A 22,755-nucleotide genomic window follows, 5' to 3' on the forward strand; every position below is an offset into this window, starting at 1 on the left:
CATTTAAAACAAGTTTCTATTTTCCCCTTTTTCTCCCCCTACTTTCGCTTCTCAAATCAAGCCTCAGAAAACAGCTCGTTTTTTTTTTAACTGACTCTGCCTATGACGGTCTTTCTTTTATCCCTGAGTAAAATTCTCACACATTGCTTTTTCCCTTCTTCACTGACCATCAGTTGAAAGTTTGAAATTCTTCTTGAACATTTAAATTGTAAGAATATTCAAGGTCATATCAAGCACAGCCGCACCCTTTATTCATCAAACATTCACATGTTTGAACAACCAGCTGAAGTAAAGACGCATCCCATGCTTACTGACAAAAACCATGACAAGTGGAAGAGACATATTTCCTGGAAAAAAGGGGGAAAGAAAGTTTTTGTTTCACAGCTGAGGTCATGACTGTTACCCCCCTGATTTTTCTTGATTCAGTCCTTTCTAATTTATGCTTCTCCACTCCACACCCATTCTCTATTCTCAAGAGCTGTGATACTACAGAATAGAAAGAGAGACAATGTTCTCTTGCGGATAGCGGTCTCCAGAAAATGATTCGAGAAAAGGATGCGAACAACTGTGGGGGAGTGGACAATTCCAGGTGCGAGTACCATTAAGCATGAAAAAATTAATATAAAGCACTAATAGCAGGTGGAAAAAATGATGATGAAATTTCCAGCGCTGCTATAATTTAAATCAATAACGTCGCGGCATATCTCTTCGAATTGCGGTACATTTAAATTTTATAAAATCTAAGTATTGTTGCAAAATACATATTTATTAAAAAATACACTTTGTAATTTGAGTCCAATTTATTAGTCCTTAATATATGGACTGATAAATAAAAATATTTTTTTTTCTTATATTTCCATATAAATACAATAATGAATTTTTTAAAAACTGTATTGTTTCTTTTTTATTATTACAGTCTATACTCTTCCATGTGACCCTCTTATTATAATAACTGGTCCCATTTGCCCTTCCATAGATGCTATGTTATTTTAACACCCATTAAAATGTCCAAAGTAAACCTTTTATTCCAATATAGCAACCGAAACGTTTTTCTTTTTTTATTAAATTTCCAGTTCACTTCAAAAACAGGTGTTACACATTTTTGCACTTTGAAAAGTAACATTTTTTGATTGACCGTAAATCAGTAGGTTTAGAAAAGTTTGGAGGAATTTATTCAAATCATTATTTCTTTTGGTGTTACCACTCTATAAACAAGTATCTATGAATGAAGAAAAAGTTACAAGACCTCCATATCTTAACTTAGGAGATTTTGGGAATATTCCGTGACCAAAAAGATTGTGAAATATTGATTACTTTCCATTATTGAGAATTTGAAATGTATATTGTATCGACATATTGGTTCCATCTTGAAGTTTCTTGCATCCATTCATAATCTTTGAAAATTTCTTTTCCAAGGTTTATTTAAATTCATCAATTACATTTTACTTATATAAGAAGAGTATTTTCTCTTTTTGGGGAATGTTGTAAGAGATGGTTTATTTTAGAGTTAATCAAACTATTCACATTCTTTTTGTTTTTATTTTTACTTATACTTAACAGCTCTTTGGAAACAGAATAACCTTTCATTCTTTGAACAGAAATGAAAAATTTTAAAGGAAGTGGATAGAACAATTACTTGAAAAATGTAAATTTCTTAAAATAATTAAAATTCTGAAAGCCACTTTGTTTATAATCATTAATAATTGTGATGTAATTCTGAAAACATGAGAACAAGGTGTTCGAATTTCATGCCATCATTCTCGTGGAAGAAAATTTGAAAATCACTGACATGAGTGATTTTTCAATGATAAAAAGCACTGATTGACTGTATGAAAATAATAAGTAATATTAAAGGATCTCATTTGAAATTGTATTTGAAATTGATTGTATTTTTAGCCTTTAATGTATTATATTAATGCATTCACTTTATTGACATAAAAAAATATGTTAATGTCACGTATTCTTTCAGTTTCATAATTCCTCTTAATGTGTAGCATGTTTTTCGCTAAATAAGTTCAATATTTATAATTAAGCAAATATTTGCTGTAGCTTTGTGTCATCATGTCTATAGCCGCCTTGCGTTAAACATCTCTTTTTGTTCGAACCCTTGGGGTCATTATATTGAGTGCCAACTGTATTATGAAATTTAAACTTAGTATAGAAAACATGACAGCGATATAGAATTTTGAAATTGTTCTAAAATGGCTAATTTAGATAATAATGTTAGGAGTCTTCTATGTGAGTAACATTAGACCTATTATCAATAAATCAAGACAAATGGGAACCATTTGTCTTGATTACAACAAGTTAATGTTCTTCCCACAATAATGGAAAATTTAATATTCTTATTTTAAACAATAAATAGTTTTAAGTTCATTTTAAAATGTTTTGCAATTTAAAAACTACATTTGGGAAATAATTTGTTTTGTGATACTTTTTGCTTGATTAAAAATCAATTTCTTACAGAAAAAATAAACTGTTTTTTAGCCCACATTTTTTTAAATAATGAGTTTTGGATCTTTCTATTTCAAAAATGTAATTCACCTGTAACATTTGGTCACAACTGAATGCTGAAGGGTTATTCATTGATTCCTTTCCTTTTTTGCTGGACACATTCTTTCTAAATTCATAGACATTTTTGCAACTATGGGTTAGGGAGGCTTTTCACCAGTAACTTTCTGATTAGCACATGCTAGCAGAGTTTTGGTCTTACCATACATATTAGTGTCTGAAATATTATGAAAGCCCCTTAAATATTTTATAATATAAGCTACATTATTTTTAAAGATGCTTTTGAAATAGAAATGTATATTTTTTTAATTTAGAACTAAAATATCACTGAGGGCATTTTTTTAGTTTGTTTCTTTGCTATTACATGAGTTTTACAGATTTAGGATAATTTTGTACCCTTGATATCAAATTTTCATTCGGTTTCTCTCTCCTAGTAGCAGTTTTTAGTAACATTTTTTAGTCTATTTTTTGTGAAAATATACAAGATTAAAAGCTTTATATATAATAGGGGATCACATAAATGTTTCAAAAAATTCCAGAGAAATAAGAGCACATCATCAGGATTAAAATTGCATAGGAACACTTGCCTGGTGATGTTGTCATACTCTGCTAGCAATGCTTCCCTATTATGAACTTTCTCCTATATCTTAACTTAAAAAGAAAGACCTAAACATAGACAGAACAGTGTTTTCATTACAGAAAAAGAATGCGAGAGAATTTCTCACTCTTTCTCAAAAACAGGGTAAGATCTCAAAAAGTTAAGTGAGATTTCTAAAAATTAAAAAAACGCGAATAGACTTGGAAAAAAAATATTTCTTTAATTATAATACATTTTTAACATCTTCTAATTTTTAAAGCATTGAATATTTTTGCTGCATCATCATATGGAAAACGTTCTATATCTACTTTTCTCATTAGGTTGCTCAAATGTTTATCAGTCATTTGTATACGATATTTTGTCTTAATTCGGTTTTGAGTGCTAAATGACCTTGCAACAGATGCTGGTTAATTCGGAATCACTTAGTAAATTTGTAGCATTGAAAAAAGTTTAAACGTCTTACATGAAGAAATCTAACACGTGGTTGCAGAAAAATATGTTCTGAAAGGTGTTCCATTGGGGGGGGGCATTGTGTTCTGCTGTTCGCACCGGTTCTGAACAATACTGGTAAATAGGGAAGCTAGATAACAGGGATCCATGTTGAAAATAATGAAAGATCAAGGAAGAAAAGTAAAACAGATTTTTTTCAAAATGGCAGAAGACTAATTTTTTTCCAAAATTCGCTCATTTTGAAATTGATTAATAGAGTGCGCGATCTTCTCGCTTTAATAATTTTTTAATGCGAGAAAAGAAAAAAATAAGAGAGATTCTCGCGCTGTAGTGAAAACACTGCAGAAAGACCTAAGTCTAAATCAAGAACATTTGTTTAAGAATTTTAATAAGATCATATATCCATTACCTTATTCAAAATCCTTAAAAACCATCATTCTTTTAGAAGTAATGATTTACAAATATGAATTGAAAGTGACTACTGATGGTGAAGAATGGATCGTTTTTTTGGATTTCCATCCCAAAATTATTTTATAAATGACAATAACTGATTCAGAACGTATGAACCTCCTAATTAAAAACTAGTTGATTTGTTTTGTACCTCAAAATAAAAATTCTTTTCAATTTTTGAATACTGTTCACAAACTAGCAGACTTTTGGAATTAAAACAGCTAGTAACAACAATAATAAACAAAAACAGGTTGTGGTTACTGTTTATTTTATTAGTAATTTTTTAAAATGAAAGCTTTACTCTTTTTTTTATTTTTATTAGTTACGTTTTTATTGATTTTTTTAAAACTTAAACACTGATGGAAACATTGGTCCGTATAATTTAATAATGATGATGTATCCTAAAATCCCATATATATGAAAACAACTGAGGACTAAAAATTAGCCTCTCACTCTCTTAATTGTCCCATTGTGTCATTTGTTGCATTGTCTTTTACGAATCATGTTTCAATATTACTCATTTAGAATACTGCCAGTATTCAATGAAAATGTGTTTGTTTATTCATAACAATTCTGAACTCAATGATATGAGCATTTCATATTATTTATTTGTTTCTGCACCTAAGCCATTGTGATATTTATTCCATTAAATTTTCATTAGGTTCTCGCTACTGATATGTCAAAGCACATGTCCCTCTTAGCAGACTTAAAGACTATGGTTGAAACAAAAAAAGTTGCTGGATCAGGTGTCTTACTGTTAGACAATTATACTGAACGAATTCAAGTATATTTATTTATTTATTATTCTGTAAAGTATTAAAATTCAAATAAAAGTATTGTGTTGTTATATGTATTAATTTATTATTATATAGGATATTGGAATTCAAAAAAAAGTATAGTGTTTGTATGCAATAATTTTTTTTTCAAATAGGTTTTACAAAACATGATACATTGTGCAGATCTCAGCAATCCTACAAAACCTTTAGAAATATATAGAAGTTGGGTTGATTTAATTATGGAAGAGTTTTTCCAACAAGGAGACAAAGAAAGAGAATTAGGTCTAGATATTAGCCCTATGTGTGATAGGCACAATGCAACTATTGAAAAATCACAAGTAAGTTATGCTATTATTTACTAGTAGTTAGTATCTTTGATCAATTTTTAACTTTTTTATTTAATCTAATCACTTTTTAAAGGTCGGGTTTATTGATTATATTGTCCATCCACTATGGGAAACATGGGCTGATCTAGTGCATCCTGATGCTCAGGACATATTGGACACTTTAGAAGAAAACCGTGACTGGTATCAAAATATGATTCCAGTTAGTCCAGATTCAAAAAATCAAGATGATGATTCAGATCGAAACAGCCATTCATCTGAACTAGCTGCTGCAGCAGAAAGAATTCAGTTTCACATAACATCAGAAGATGCAGATGACGATGATGATGACGATTTTAGTCATGAAGAAAGCTGAGGTAGTTGTGATGCAGTTTTTGGCTAAGCTGCAGCATATTTAATTTGCCTATACATTTGCGATACAAAGCAAAGTCTTATGCGAAAAGATTTTTCTCTTTTGCCAAATGAAATCTGTGTTAAGAAATGTCAATGAAACGAATGTGAAAATGTAGAGTTGTATATTTCACTGTGCAAAATGTCTTTGATTAGCTTTCATATTATTTTTTAAAAACAAATTACAGCTTTAAAGATTACTAATTTTTTAAAAGTACTTATTTTGGATTATTTTTTACTGAAAAATCACAGTTTAATTAAGCCTAATAATATGATTTAGAATAAGTGTTTTAGCATTTTGATTTTCTCTTGATGGTTTGCAAAAAATTTAAAACAGGATGATTTTCACATGGTAGTAATTTTTTTAAACAAATTTCTCAAAATACAATAATTTCAAGAATTTTACAAGAAATGAAATATGGAGGATTTTAAGCTACGTTACTGTTTTATTTATTTAATGCTACACTGGTAATTAAAATGGATTGTTTTTAATTATGCTCTTTTTAGCTGTGTTTTTTACCATTTTTTAAAAATTAAAAATATGCTGATTTTCTCAAAATTATAATATTTTCAGGATTAAATTACTTATGCTTTTATTAAAAGAATTATTAAAGAAGCATCTTAAACAAATATACATATATTTTTTTAATCGGTGATGAGTGTTGCGGCATTTAATATTGCAAATGTAGTTGCAAAATCAAGACATTTTCTTCAATTTATAGAAACAAACATGAAGAATTCTCTTCCTCCATGGCTTACTTCCTAAAGTTAAGGGTTGCCTGTATCCATGTATATAAAATCATTCATGCTCATCTTCGGAAATTGCATTGGTATTTTACAACTTACAGTTTTATTGTTAATATTCATATAAGTGACCTTAATAATATGTGTCAGCTCTACATTGAATTTTCATGATGTATGACTAATTTCTGTTTGTTTTAAAAACTACTCATGTTTGAATTGTTGTGAGATGTTTATTTTTATATTCATAAGATTTATATTGCATAATTTCATGTTGTTAGCATTCACCTTTGTTGTGATCCTTCTTGTTTTTTCCTCCAGTCGTTGTGATTAAAGCACAAATTAACATTTATTTTTTAGTTGTGCATTAAATTACCTTTTTATTAAACCTGATGAGCATGAAATTACTATTAAAAATGTGATTACGCCGTTAATAATTTAATCTAGTCAATTAGTTTTTAACATTTTTTTTTCGGTAATTTTATTTGCATTACAATTAGTTATACTGTAGTTGAATTATGGTTTCTAACAATGCTTGAGTGCTACTAGATTATAGAACTCTTCCTACTTAAAAGTCTTCTGCGGTATAATATGTTAAAGATTGTTTTTGAGTTATTCATTTAAATTTGCAAAATTTATTACTTTTGATTTTTGTATTACCAAAAAGTTTCTTAATTTTAATTGCTAAATTAATTTGGAGTTGTGAGGAAACTGATGAAAAGTAGAAAAGTCATTGTTTTCACAGAAAACCTGGTTTCATTATTCATCAAAGAATCTCAGTTCAGTTTTAGTCATTTGAAAACTTGCTTTTATTAAATATGCTAACTAAATTCACCAAGCTAACAACATTCCGCTCTTTTACCATAGCAATAACATATAGTTGTATATTGAAGGATCGTCCAGTGCATAAAATTAAATTAATATATTTTATTCATAAATTTTTATGTCTATTTTTTATTGATTACTTAGTGATGCAGTTTGTAGCATTTATCATTGTTAATGTTTAGGATGTTTGTCATTTAAATATAAATATATATACAGGGTGACCCAATGGTCAGTTGACAATTTTAAATTCAGTTATTTCAGAATAGTGTATGTGCAGATATAAAAACTTATATACATGCTTAAAATGACATAAGGTTTTATAAGACATTCACGTTGCTACATTTCAAGTACCAACTTCCATCCATTTATTACTTAAAATTGCAATCATTTGACCTAATAAAATATATTAAAAGAAGCAATCTGATATTAATTTTCTCCTATTTATAGATATTGTTATTATTAGATATTTATAGATAAATTGTTGATTTTTCTGGCTTTCATCCAAAAAATTTCATGATTATTTAGAGTGGTGGCGAAAGTTATGCTAAAATATATTAAAAATCATTTTAACTACCAAGACACTTGAATAATCCAAAGATGTGTGTTAAAAAAAAAAAAAAACAGTTGTGATGTTTTTAAGTGCTGGTGATATTTATGAAACATCTATTCACTTCCTACCACTATAAATTTTGAGGAAGGCAAGCATTTCTAGGTTGGCAGATTTGTATGTTTTACAGTACTGTTTCTATTATTGTTATAAATATTTCTTGTCATTGATTAAAGAACATTACTGTTGCCTAACATTGATAAACTATTCTGCCAGTTGATGCTTCTAACTCAACATAATTTCTTAGTCAGGTTTATATTGTCTTTTCTTTTTAGAATTGCATAATACCCTTATGTCATTTTAAGTTTTTGTGTTAATATTTATCACTATACATATTTGTGTTAATTTTCATCACTATATATATTTGTGTCAATTTGTATCACTATATATATTTGTGTTGTTATATATATTATACCATAAATTGTTGAATTTTGAAGTGTTGACTGACTTTTGAATTACGTATGTGTGTATATATGTAAATGAAGTTTTTATCTTGTTGTGTTCCTAGATCATCAGAAAGTATTATTATATTGTGTATGTATGTTAATGTTTAAGGATGGCAACTTTTTTATGTTGTGTGTAAACCAAAGAACTGTTTTAAATGTTGTTTTATTTAGAACTATATGTAAAAGTCTATATGCACATAGAACTGCTTGAAACTAGTTCTAGTCTTCATTTTTTTCTGAAACACTTGATTGTTATTGTTTGTAAAATTCTAAAACTTAGTACCTATTGTATTGTTTAAAAAAGTTCCAGAATTCATTATGAAATTGGACTACAGACTTCGATACTCTGTAGTTTATGTCTAGTCATCTGCAAAATATTACATCTATGTCCAAAGTGTTGTACATAAGTGAATAAATGATGTTTAATGTTTATTGTTTAATTTTATTTAAAAGCCCCTATAATTATTTCTGCATGGGAAAAGTCAAAAGAGATGAAATAAAGATTTTGATGCTTGTCTCAGAATTTCTCCTATTTCTAATTGTTTGTGATCAATAATTCTGTTTTGTTTGTTCTCTGATTTTAATTCTAAGTTATAAATATAACCTAAAAGCTAAGAAGTAGCTTTGCAGGTCTGAGAAATGAAGAAATTGACACATTGAATATCCAAGAAATAAAAAAGATTTAAAACAGTGTCCCATATTGTCTTAAACAAATTAGTGTAATAAAAGACATAATTATTTTTAAATGATTTTAAGCTCAAATAAAGATTTTTAATTTTTACCTTAATTTTTATAAATGTTTTATGAGCATATTCTATTATCTATTAAATGGTAACTGAATTTAAAGATTATTTAACCATGCTTGAACTTTATGTTGTTTTTAAAGTTAATTTTACAATAGAAGGATGTTCATTAATGCAAAATTGTTAATCAAGTATTTTTACTAGATTATTTCCATTGCTATTTTTTCTGTTAGAAAAAATCTAATATTTTTTTTATGTAAAATATCAAACAATAGTTGATTTTCTTACTTGGTTTTAAAACTTACTCTTTTTATAAAAGTTAAAAAATAATATGTTTTGTTGTTATTATTTCAAGCTACTTGTAAACTGATTTTTCAGTGTTTTCAAATACTAATATCTATAAATCTTTGCACTTTCCAATTTTGTGAGAAAATCCCCTTTCTTTCTTTTTATAAAGCTTTGAATTAAACACACAAAATATAGCAAAAAAATATTTGCTTTTTTTAAAAACAAGAAAAGTAGAGAGTTAAAAGCAAGTAAATGCTTTTAACTTCCCATTTCTTTAATAAATATTAATAAAATTGTATTTAGTGCTCACATTGCATTTTTTTCTTTTAAATCTTTCATTTTTCTTTGTTGTTTTATTTTAAAAAAAACGCTAATTGTTTGTTTTTTAATAGATAAAATGACATTTAGTAGAAGCAGTTATGGGAGTAGGTTTTTTCTATATTGCTATTTCGATTTATAAAACTGTCTTTTATTCTTAAATAAAACAAACAAATTGCATATTTTACACTATTTTAAAAAATTACGTTTTTCTAACATCATTTGGCCCTTTAACATTATTCTTGCCCTCTAGCTTTTCATTGCTTCTAGCATCCCTGATGTAATTATTTCAAAAGTGTATGCTATACTATTTAACTGATAAAACATTTTGAAAACAAATATAAGTACTTTATTTTAATTACATGCATTTTCACATCACTTGAAACCTAATTTACATAAAAATTTCACATACAATGAAAAATGGAAAGAAAAACCATGGTGTAACAATGTTTTTGACATAAACGCTCTTGGAAATGATAAACATGAATTGTTAATATATTATGCTATATCAAGTTCAAACATAAATATTCCTTCATTTATACAATAATATGCAAGTTGTCCTGAACTTGCAAAGGATGAATGAGTTGATCTGGAAGCAATAACAACAAATACAGCTTTATCTACCAGAGAGTAGCTGATATTTGAAATAGTCCAATAAATAATGTTTAAAATAACTTCAAATGAAACTTCCAGAGCAGTTGTCAATGAAATGTTTGTAAATGAGCAGGGTATTGAAATTGAGATAACATATAAACATTTAAACACATGCACAATCTTTTACTATCATCCCTTTCTGAGTGCTTAGCACCAACTCTGGTGGGTTTTTATCATTATAATATAATATATCAAGTCCGCGTAATTTCTTTGGTGCACAACACGGTCGCGAGATATTTTTCCCGCTAATTTTAACAATACTCTGTAGAAGAGCATGGGTGCTTGCAAAATCATCGGTCATATCTTTGCAACGTCCTTTGCAATAAAATGCTTCAAAATCTGTTGGTTGCACGATCCAGTCCCAACCGATTTCTTTAAAGGAAATTCTGAGTGATTTTTTGCAACACTTGTTGGTACACACAGCACGTTTTACTCGAGTCCTCCTCATTAAAAGCTCGAGTCTAGCTCTAGAGCATTTTGATTCACTGCAATGGATTGAAATCATAGGATTTGAGCTTTCCCTCCATTGCTCAATTTCTTTTGAAACGTTAATTGTAGTTGCATTAGGAAATCTAAGTCTGGCTTCTTGTATCTCTTCTCTGGCCTCTAAATCTGGCTCAAATGATAATGTGTGTTTGTGGTAACCTATAACGAAAAAAAAAAGAGACAGTTAATATTAGAATAAGAAAAATAAATTCCAAGTCATAGTAATCTAAATAAAGTTAACTTATGTGATGTACTTAGAGGTTGTATTATATTTAATACTCCATATGCTTTACTACTCAAAATAAGGTTGTATTATATTTAATACTCGAATTTAAATCTTCATTGAGAAATTAAATCTTATTTTTTACAACTCAATTGCAATTGATACTACTTTTTTATTTTAATAAAATCTTCCGGCATGTTAATAATCTCCTTTTTATCAAAAATAGCTTAGTAAATAAAGTGCTACTTTTACAGGTTCTGGCCTGCTTAGGTGTGTGAGATTATTAACTATTCCTTTTTTTAAAGGGATTTCAAATATGTGATTCATCAATGTTGACTAACTGTTGAGAATATAAGTACTTTATATATTTAACTTATTGCAATAATGAGTAAAGTATGCTATGAAAGCTCTAGTTCGTTAATGTAAGTAGATATTTTAACTAGCTATTACTTAAGTTTTAAAAAAAATCGGAATTCAATGATTACGGAAGAAAACGGAAAGCTTTATTCTTCTGGCATATCACGTGTTGTTTTTCTCTAAAATAGAAACTAACACTGAAATAATTGTACTACCAGTTTTCTTTTTGAAAAAAAAAAAAAAACTATGGGAGAGAGTGGGATAAAACTGGGTACCTCGATTACGGTGAAGTTCTGCTTTCAAGCAAACCTCAAAACAAAGTGAGGAGTATATAAAAAACCATTACAACAAAACAGTTGTGTAGAAAAATTTAAAAAAAAACTTAATTGATGTTAATTTCAGTGAAGACTAAAAAGGAATATAAGATGCAAATAACGGTGAATTAAAAATTTTATTGTTACTGTCATAAAAAAAAATTTTTAATTTATGTTACCCAGACAAACTTTTCAATTTTGATTTGATGAAACAAAAATATGCTGCAACCCTAGACTGTAGGTTTATAGGCTGTTTTCCTAAAAATCGGTTGCGTGTTTAATAGGAGCTAACACTGTGAACTTGTTCACTATCCTAAGTTGCCAAATTGTTCTTAAAGCCTTATGACCGGAAACAACATTTTATGTGTCGCAGAAGGTAAAATCATTTTTTCTAAACAAATAAATAAATAGTAAGACATAAATTTAGCAATCTCTAGAAAAATTTCAATGCAGATTTGTGGGAAACTCTGCATGATGAAATATCAAGACAAATAATAAAATTAAATAATTTCAGGCTTTAATAGAAGCCACTTTAATTCGTTTAATACTTATCCTATTTTACAGTTGATCATTTTAATTTGATTACTAAGGCATAATTTTAGTAGTGAAATTTATAATTTAAAAAAAATCGAGAATAGTTATGAGCTTAAGTCTAAAGTGCAACCGTAAACATTCGTATATAATATTTAATGGCAGAAGTTTTTTTAAAGTCGTGAAACTTTTTATTTATTTATTTTATCTGTTTTACATTGTATTATAAGCACATGCTTACTAAAATACTTTTGGAGATCAAGCTACTTTTAAAACCAAAATCTTTAATTTAAATATAAGTGTAAATAAATAAAAATATTTATAAGAATTGTTTAAAATCAACATTGGTTCTGTGGCGTGCAGAGGTGTTTGGAGGAATGAGGCGAACTCCTAGATTACATGCCCTAAAATGAGGCAATCACTGGATTGGACAACAAAAAAAAGGAATTGCAACATTTAGGAAATTCTAAACACGTACTTCATATTTATTTAAATGTTAGCGAAAATTATTTGATGACGAAAAAATGCATTATTTTTAACAAAATATTCTTAACTTTTTCTTAAATGTAAAGAATATTTTAATTTTTATGACCTAAATCATCGTTAAATATGTTTAAAAATCGTATTTCATTCTCCTTGAAATATTTTGAGTTAGCCAAATATTAATGTGTTAAAAATTATAATTTCACTATCTTGGTAATAATAGAATTAAATTTGGTATTGCTAACTGAAGGTCTCTTTGGGATAGATGCTAGGGGTCGTTGCCCCCATCACTACTGTATCGGTTTATTTTAATCGGTTTATTCTAAAAAAACATAACTAGCAAGCAAATCAATATTTTTAAAATTTGGACAATTATTGCTCGAGAATAATGTGGGGTGATGTAATTAATGTTTTACTTTCTGATGTATTCCGAGAAAATCAAATCACATGCGTTGTTTAATGAAATCGAATAGAATGTGACAGCCAGCGTTATTTAACATCCGTATTGTGAAGAAAAATATTAGAATTCAGTGTATATAAGACTAAATTCTACGAAATAAGAATTACAACTGTCCTTGTAATTCGAATTACCACGATGTCCACTAAAGGAGATTGACAAATGTGGTTGCTATGGTAGACAATTAAAAAAAAAAAACTGAGTTTTTCTGTTACGGCCTTACGTAAGCATGCGTGCGTCAGGCTGCCATAAATTAGTGCAATAATAGTTTTTTAGTAAAAGATGTATACATATTTTACAGAAAATCTTACTCATTGATATAGCAAAGGTAATAAATTACAATCGATTACACAGTACTTTAGAAGATGTTAATTACAAGAGTTATTAGAAAAAATTCAAATCAAAATATTTAATGTTACTTTTTGAAATAGAAAGTGATATTCAATCCTCGTTTTCCGAGCTTTTTTTGTCAGCAAATTATGTTTTGAAAAATTTTTCGTTATTTTTTGCACTAATGTAGCTAGAAATTGAAATAACTTTTTATTGCGTTATAATTTGTTTCCTAAAACTGTTTTCTATTCTTAATTAATAAAAAAAACAGTAAAAAATTGAAAATATTTTTACTGCGTGGTCATCTCGCATTTTAATTTAATGTTTTGTTTTTTTTGCTTTCTTTATAAAAATTAAGAAAATATTAAATTAATATGAGATATATTTCTTATGCATTTCACGGAATAATTGAGTAGTTAGGTAATTTTTTTATTCTAAATTATAGACTTTCAAATTTTTTTTTTTTTTTTTAGAATTATTTGTTCGAAAATTGAAGGTGTACTGTAAAAATTTCCGAATCAAATAACGGTAAAAAGTACCACCAATCAGAGTTTAGTTTTAGCTTTTTGGGTTAGTTTAGTTTGTATTAGTCTGATTTTACAAAATTTTTGATTTTAAGTTATAATTTCTCAATTAATTCGTAAAAATTAATGCTTTTTAGTCAAAATAAAAATGCCAGAAATCGACTTCTTTCAATCAGAAATCGATAAAAAAAATAAGTATAAATTATTTTTACTAAAATATTGAAGAAAATCTTAAACGTAATGTCACTTCCGGTAGTTCGTAATAAAAAAACTTAAGTAGATGTGAGAGCAATTAAATCAACATCATACACTGTCATAATTTAACTCGCCAAAGGATTAGAAGTTAATTAACTATTCTGGAATTTATTCAAGAGAATCATTATGGTTCTACGTGCTGCATTTACGTACTAGTAGATAAAAACAAACTAAAAAAGAATTAGTGTAACAAGATATATTTCACTTCCTAATACATAAATCTGAAAAAAGATTATTAAATTTAGCAAACTGTGTAAAGAATGGGTAGTTGTGGTTGATTTTTGCTTAATACAATTAATACTAATATTTGTATATTACTTAATACAAGCATTTCTTTATTTTTTATTTGTAATCTCCGTAAAAATTCACAATTACAAACTTTCAATTTGACTTTTTCACGTAATTTATCCATTTTAAATCTACATGATGTAGAAATTACATGTTAATGAATATTAATTAATTCATTCATTATAATTTTTTTTTTCTTTTTAAAGAAACGATAATTTATAAAATGTAAATCCTAAAGGAATATATAGTTTTAGAAGTTTCAATAGTACCTATTAATATAGATATAAAATAATAGCTTCCTTAGTAATTACTATTAAAAACAATTAATCTTTTAATTATAATAAATCAAGAATTGCATAAACAATTGAAAAAAAGCAGCCAATTCAAAATATTGTGTATATGATGTTTTTTAATTTATAATATAAAATATATCATAGAAATAGTCTTGCATTTTATGCTAATAAAGCTTTTTTTCGTTCCATAAAAAATAGTTTATACATTAAAAAATATAAATAATTTGTTAAAATTCTGTGGGTAGCACTATTTTATCTACTTAAAATCTGATCTTAATTTCAAAATCTAATAGATTTTCGACACTCTGATTGAAAGAACAGAAGAAAAAATAAAATTTCGAGAAGATCAGAAAAAGGCAATTTTTATTTCAGGACATTTTTTATACAACTCTTCCATCTTTTCTTTTGTTCTTCTTCAAACGTTTATGATGTCTATTTTTATTCTTTAAAGATAAAGTAAAAAATGCTTTAAGTGTTTTTAGAAAGTTATTACAAAATTTTGATTCTTCTTCATTTATTAATATCCCATTTCATTTTCATGAATTTAAATAAATATAAGATATTTTCTCCCGCTACTTGAATGACGCAGACGGAAATGAAAAATTAAAGAATTTATTTAAATTTCACTACATTTTCAGACGATAATTAAAGGCCAACTAATATATTTTAATTTTCCTAAATTTTAATTCTTTATTTATTCCATTTCTTTTCCCTTTTTTACGAATTTTCATAAACATTTGATGTTTTTTACCACCAGCTTAAACAACGCAGACGATAATAAATATTCAATTTATTTGTCTTTTGCTTTAATAATGGCACGGTCTTTAATATCACATCAAAGCGACGCGGTGTTTTCATGTGAAGAGATTTATTTTCTTTCTTCAAAACCACGTTTAGAACTTTTTAATTTAAGCCATTTTTTAGACTTCAATTAAGATTTTGATACCAAATGATATTTATTGCTTTTAATTTATTCATTCCATGTTTCATGATGGAAGATTGTGTTTGGAATAATATTTATAGAGCATAGATTCTAAAATCACTTCTAAAAAGTTTTATCTTTTTTTTAGCTGAGAAACTTTAAAAATGTGCATCAAACGCAATAAAAGTGCGTTGAGTGGATTGAGTTTTAAATTACAGAGATTGTATTAATTAGAGAAAATAATTTAATTTCCCGTAAGAAGTAATTTATGTACAATATTATTATTTAGTGATTAATAATGCATGATATATTGAGTTTGAATTTCAGTATTGGGTTGATGATTATATTTTATCCAACTTTCGTTTTATAATATTTTTCATATTTTTGCTTCTACTTGATTATATTTTAGCCATTTTGAACTAACTCTTAAATAAATAAATTTTTTATAGCTGCTTTAGTAATGTATAAAGTGTAATATATCAAAATTCTTTACTATTGCTAGCTTAATTTCTATAATATAATTTTTTAGAATTTATAACAAGAAAAACATTGGAAATTATTCTATACATTTATAATACTTATAATCAAGAAAAAAATCAGTAGTACTTTGAGTACTGCTCAACTTGACGGTACAGACTGATTTGTCCTAAGTTTCTTTACAACCTAATGATTCCTTTTTAATCAAAGTTCAAATATTTTGTAAAAACTTTTTTCTTGTCTTATAAAGATAAATTATGACTTAACTTTAGCAGTTTAGATAATTATGAATCATTTCAACTAATTATCTTTGAATAACATATGGTTAAGGGTTACAACATATACGGTTTCAATATGGTCAAAAAATATTTTATCATACGAAAATTTCCTCGCCCTTTAAATTTTATTATTTATTATTTAATATTATATGTAACTTTATTATATTAACTAAAAGTTTATACAATCATATTTCTGGAAACAGTTTCTTTTTCATGCAAAAAGAGGGGATGCTCAACTACATCTGTCATGCTGATTAAAATTAAAAATGGAACAGCTGATTAACTTTTAATCTAATGAGTAGATTTTTATGTACTAGCGTGCAATTTTAATTATTCGATGTTTTCCCTGAAATATGCTAATTAGTTAAAATAGATGATAATATGAAATCAGACACAAAAACGCACTTTCTTTAAATAAGCATTTTTTTCCCCATGCGTTTATGAAACTTGTTTTTACAAAAATCATTCCATGCATAAAATAAAGATTTTATAATTATTTTTTTTTCTATCTATCTCAATAATGATCGGAAAATTCTAAAATGCAAAGTATACAAATTTTTACATATTTTAAGTTAATTTTAAATTTAACTGTATAGTTTTAAAAGACAGAATCCAAAGTTTGAATGGAAACGGTCGAATAGTTCTAGATATATGTAAAGTTGAAAAATTCAACTTTTTTTGAAGTAATGAAAAACTTTTTTTTCACACAGCTATTTATGGATAAAGTAATTTCATAATAATGTGCAAAATTGTTTTGATTCGCTTTAATAGTTCCACACATATGGTGCAAAGCACATACAGTAAAATTAACATTAAGAAAATCAAGCTTTAGACCATTCCTTTAAACTAAACTGTATAGACCCTACATTTTTTAATTGCGAATGCCTTCTCGTTTTTAAAGGTAAAAATTTCAAATTCGTCTAAAGAGAAGTTTATTCTCAAAAAGTACTCCTTAGTGTCTTGTTTCGCAACTAAAAATATCATCTGCACTAATTAATTATAATTAGCATATCATAAATTAGAACCTTAAGATTGCATCCTTGCACGAGAAAATTCGATCATTAGATCTAAAGTTGCTTAAACGTTACCATCAATTTGCGCCCTGTTCATTAATATTTAAATTGAGAATGAATTTTCTTATGTTAGCTATCGCTTAGTTTAAAAAAAAAAAAAACGCATGATTTCAGACCTAAATTAGGAACTTTATAATAATTTGTGCCAAGATAGTCGTGCATGTTATGCTTGATCTAATTAAATAATACATGTTTTCATTTATTTCTGGAAAATTGTCCTCGAGTGATGATGCTGATTTAAAAAATGTGCATTGCTATCTCGTGGGCTTAAAAGCTTGACCTACTTCGCCTATTTTAAAACTCACTTATGGCATGCCGAACATATTATTACAACAAAAACAATCTCGAAATATTTAAGGGTGTATGAATCTTAGTTCTCTATTCTTATTCGAAAAACAGCTTTAAAATTTATTTTTCTAAAAGCAAGTTCAAGTCATTGTCATTATTGAATGATGCGATTTCGAGTACTATATACCAGCAGTTTCCTAAAAGTATTCCGCGCGACCCTAGGGTTCTGTGGAAAAACTAAAGGGGTTCCAAAAGTTAAGATTTTTTTAATCAGTAATAATTGTATTTTTTTCCAATCATTGCGTTCCATAATTTATTTATGTAAATTCTTATTTATGTAAAATACCAATGAAAAAAAGGTAATTATGAAAAGCTTCTGCATTTACAAAAAAATCAAGAAATATCAAGAAGTATATAAAAAATAAATATATAAAAATATAAAATAAATATATTAAAAATATATGCAATGAGTTATATCAAAAAGAGTCTTATTTGTTATGGCTCGGAATTTTAAACCAATATAACAAGAAACAGAATCTTTTTAACCCTTTACCGCAGAATTTTTATCAAACATATTTTTCATACTTTCTTTCATTATTTTACATTACTACAGGACAAAATAAGTGAAAAGTATTATATTTATCATATAATAATTTATGGTTATAAAATACAGCATGAAACACCGGCGTCTTTTTCTGCGTTAAAAGTAAAATCTTTCAAGCGCGACACACTTAAAAGCAATAATTTTTCAAACTTGCACTTATCTGCATTTATTTAGATCAAATCGAAACAGTATAGTCTCTCATTGAAGTTTCTTTAATTTACAAAATCCACTATTTATAAATTTTTGAACAGAAATGAAAAAATGCTTAATTTTTATTTTACATTTTTTAGAACAAATATAATTCCGATTATCTAACAGATTTTTTTATCAGCTATCAGACTGTTTTTTATAATTAAAAAAAATCAAAATATATTTTTGCTTGCAATTAGTGTCAGAAAAAAATAAAATTTATACAAGGAACACCGGCATCCCATCTGTGACAAAAGGGGTAAAACAACTTAAATTCTAGGAAGAAAATTAAACCTTTAAATCCCATATGAGATATGATTAGTAAAAGAATCCTTACTAACTTTAAAATATGCATATAAATAAAATAAAAAATATATTCTGAGAAATCTATGACTTTTAATGTAAAAAGCTTAAAGAATTGGGCAAGATTATTAAGTAACAGTGACATAATTGTCGCTTTTTTATAGCTATAAATTCCAGATCTAGATTTGATAAATTTGATAAGTGATAAGATTTATCCGGATTTTTAGCCTAATAAACAAAGCAATACAAAATATGAGTCACACTACTCTTGTCATTTATTACAAAATTTTTTTCGTTAAGTAGTCATAAAAGTGTTCATAAATCTCTGTTTTATTTCTCTTTATATTCAGAAAGGAATAATTGACGTAAATGCTTGCTAAATTTTAACTATTTGCGTTCCTAATGTGTAAAATTAGAAAAAATTGATGATTTTATACAGCTTAACCAACAGAATGTATAAAGGGATTTCCTGAAAACCTACGAAGACTTTAGTATTAAACAAAAAATAAAAAATAAAATAATAAAATAAAATTTTAAAAAATAAATAATTTTTCGTAATTTTGTAAAAAATTTTCAATAGCTATGTTTTTTTCTCTTTTTTTTTAAGTTTATTTCAAATACTAAAAATTATCAAGACGAATAAACTCAAAGATAAATAAATCCCTCAATTAAGACTTATTACAACTTCTTAATCTGTTTTATTTCAACAAAAGTAAGCTTATTAAAAAAAAAATTATTTTTATTTTACCACAATTTCATAAATGAGACATTTCCAATAAATGACATAATAATAAAAATTGTACTGTAATAAAACAATTTCTACAAATACCACATTTTTATTTAATTAATTAATTTTTTTCTTTTCAATCTTAAGCTTTTGTTGTTACGCCTTTGTATAACAATCAATCAACAACTTTGTTATAAGTTATAATTGTTTTACAAGTCCTGAGAAATTTGAAAGCTAAATTTATCATCTCTCTTTGAGGAAATTAAGTTTCTTGCAATTAAACTTCCGGTGGAAACAACCTTTGGCTTCCTGAAGTGAGAAGATGCTTCCTTGCATAACAGGAACGTGTTACCTGGATTCATGTTACCCAGCGCCTGGGAAAATCAGGGCTTGTTATGCAATGCAGAGAAGCAAACATCACCATGCTCGCACAAAAGCATGGCACGCAAGTTAAATATACTGTTTTATATTATTTTTCAAAATTGACTAAAAATTGAAATAAGAAATATATAAATAAAAATATTTAAATATCTATATGAAAAAGAAGCTATTTTCACTGAGAAATATACCGATTAAAAAAATTTAAACTAAAATAGCATTTTTGAAAAAAACAAATACTTAAAAAGGAACAAACTAACTAGAAAGTCAACGCTAATTATTAATAATGCAACAAATATAAGAACCAGTTTTTCATTGCTTCGAATTTATTAAAAAAATAGCACAGCTATTATATTTTTAATACAGCAAGTTTTATTTTAATACAGCTATAATAATACAAGTTCTATTTTTTTAAAAACTTAGAAAGTCAATTAAACATTTAGCTCATTTATTATTTGTTATTAAATATGCTGAATCACATAAACAAATAAAATTGCAGAAATTTTCTCTCTAACGAAAACTTGACGCAATTTATTCTCCATAATAAACATTAGAGGGCAGCACCACGATTCCAAAAATCTTCCATTTTTACGGAAGAGAATTTAAATCTATATAAAAATAACATAATTCTTTTTTAGAAGAAAAAATTGTTTTTTTCCTGAAATGTTATCGAAGGTTTGATTCATGTTTTAACAATTTAGTTCGTAAAAGTAAAATATTAAATCTAACACAGTTTAAAAACAATTCTGACGAAAAGAAACAGTTTGTTTACTTTTTGGCAGTTCCAAAAGCAGCACAAAAAGTTACCGAAACCTATGTAGGTTCGTATATTAATGTCAATGTGGTTTATTACGCTATACAAAATATTTTATAAGTGCAATGCGGAAAAGTAATTACATTTTGATAATAATTCAAATTAGTTTAAAAAAAAAAGCTATTTGAAGAAAAAAGTAGTTGTTAATTGGCTATCTTGGGTTTCTGGTTTCTAAAATTCCCTATTGCTTTGCACATTTGGTGGAATAGTTATTTCACTATAACAATTTTGTTTTTGAATTAAACTTCATTTTAAACGGCACATTTTGATTAAAAAAAATAATAAAAGTATAAACAGTATTTAAGTACATTTTTTAAAATTAAAAAAAATTCCGCTAATTTTTAAAACAATATTTCTTGCCAAAAATTCAATTGACTTAATTCATCAATTTTAAAATATTTTTTTTTAAAAAAATCGAACAATTTGAATAAATATTGATGTAAAATAGTTTCAATTTTTTTTTCTTACATTGTGTGAATACTTATGTGCAATAATTTCCCAATGTTCAATACTTATGCTATGATCAATACGATTTTTTGCTTTAAAATTCATAGAATTAATTTATTAGAAATAAATATTTTATATTTCATTAGAATTTTTATATTCAATACTTTTTCGCAATGTAAAATTAATATCAGAAAAAATAAAGACAATCCTCCTTACTTGTTTTACGCAAGACCATAATTTCTTGTTCACTTCGTCTAACGTTCCTGTAATATTTTCTTAACATGTTTTGCATTTGTGAACTCGAAGTATTAACAGCTTTTAAATCAGGAAATTTCACCATTCCCAGTTCTTGAAGCATTCTTTGTTTAAAAATATCAAGGGCTTCCCGGGCCTCCGGGTCCAATAAATGTCCCGCGGCTACCGTCACGAGAAGCGTGAGAAAAGCCGTGCAGCTTCCATACATGTCCAATGCATTAAACAACACTAACACCAATTTTTCGCTTTTTAAAACGGGCGAACTTCGATCTGGCGAATCAACTGGCGAGACTTGGCGGAACTTTCCGAGAACTTTCTTTCGATCGATCCTTGTTTCGTGAACGCGCTTTCTTAAATGACTCACTTTGTCAGCGCTCAGGAAAAACTTTCTCCCGCTGTAGAGCGCTCAATTCTACTGGAGAAACTGTCAGAGAGAAGCTCGATTTTATATATCCCAGAAAGAGTAACGATTGCAACTTTTTGGTTGTGAATCATTTCTTTGGAAGAGCACGTGGGTGATCTGGGGCGTATTGCACGGACAATGCTCTTCAAGACATTGTTTATTTTTGTCCGAAAGTTAGCCGTTTGCCGAACTCTCGCTTCAAAACTTATTCTTCAGTTACGTATTTTTCAAACAATGAAGTAAATCGCCAAAGCTTATTAAATAATACCACTAATGTTCCCGATTTAATGCCCCAAAACCCGTAGTGTTGGATTTCCCTAGCCCTTTCTTTACTTATTTATTTGCGGTTTCATATAACTTTACAATTCAGAGATTTCTGGGAAATGCGTGCGGACGCATAATTGTCTCTAGTGGAAATTCCCACCTGCTTGTCCAGGTATGAACTAAGGGATCATCTGTCAAATGAATATTCGAATCACTCGATCGCTTGTCTGAAGATAATTAGAAATCGGTAAATTGAGCGTTTCCCTATAGCTCAGTTCAATCCAAGGTCAGAATTAACAAAATAATTCAATAAACGAGCTCGGATTAAAAAAGACCAGAATGTTGTATGGAAGGGAATAACCCATATGACGTCACTATATCGGTGTTTTAGTCCACTTCGTTAAAGATCCGAACGTAGATAAACAAGCTTTTTAATGCGGAATGTTTATTTTTTATTTCTTTATTTTGTTCGGGTAGTGATAAAATTTCTTATTAGAGTTGAACGTGGAATTAGCTTTTATTGTTATTTTTTTTAATGCTCTTATTGTCGTGTGGTCTTAAAATAACTTTGTTTTGGTTTGAAAGTGCTTTCCTTTTTAACAAATAACTTAAATTCTCGAAGGTAATTTTCAATTGTTCTCTGCTTTATTG

General features: G+C 27.2%; 2 protein-coding genes across 3 annotated transcripts in view; one reads left to right on the forward strand and one right to left on the reverse strand.

Moving 5' to 3' along the window:
- LOC107443799 (uncharacterized) overlaps positions 1-8,661 on the forward strand; it is a 425,279-nt gene extending 416,618 nt beyond the window's left edge. For both annotated transcript variants that reach the window (XM_043040926.3, XM_043040927.3), the window contains 3 exons: positions 4,671-4,793; positions 4,941-5,123; positions 5,206-8,661. In XM_043040926.3, the coding sequence (XP_042896860.2) occupies positions 4,671-4,793; positions 4,941-5,123; positions 5,206-5,484 (585 nt within the window). In that variant the 3' untranslated portion in view covers positions 5,485-8,661. The remainder of the gene's footprint in view (positions 1-4,670; positions 4,794-4,940; positions 5,124-5,205) is intronic.
- Positions 8,662-9,813: 1,152 nt separating this feature from the next.
- Positions 9,814-22,244, reverse strand: LOC107443796 (growth/differentiation factor 3). The gene is made up of 2 exons (XM_016057788.5): positions 21,399-22,244; positions 9,814-10,786 (listed from the first exon to the last, which is right to left on the reverse strand). Exons 1-2 carry the CDS (start codon positions 21,643-21,645, stop codon positions 10,245-10,247), a joined length of 789 nt encoding a protein of 262 aa, XP_015913274.1. The 5' UTR covers positions 21,646-22,244; the 3' UTR covers positions 9,814-10,244.
- Between the last annotated feature and the right edge of the window lie 511 nt (positions 22,245-22,755).

This window comes from Parasteatoda tepidariorum, chromosome 12, assembly GCF_982258835.1.
Source record: "Parasteatoda tepidariorum strain Cologne lab strain chromosome 12, Ptep-v5.0, whole genome shotgun sequence".
Lineage (NCBI taxonomy): Eukaryota > Metazoa > Arthropoda > Arachnida > Araneae > Theridiidae > Parasteatoda > Parasteatoda tepidariorum.

Excerpts from the sequence above, each read along its gene's own strand:
- LOC107443796 (XM_016057788.5), bottom strand. The coding sequence starts at position 21,645 with ATGTATGGAAGCTGCACGGCTTTTCTCACGCTTCTCGTGACGGTAGCC. Across the intron at positions 10,787-21,398 it reads TATGGTCTTGCGTAAAACAA|GTTACCACAAACACACATTA; the intron begins GTAAGGAGGATT and ends TTTTCGTTATAG.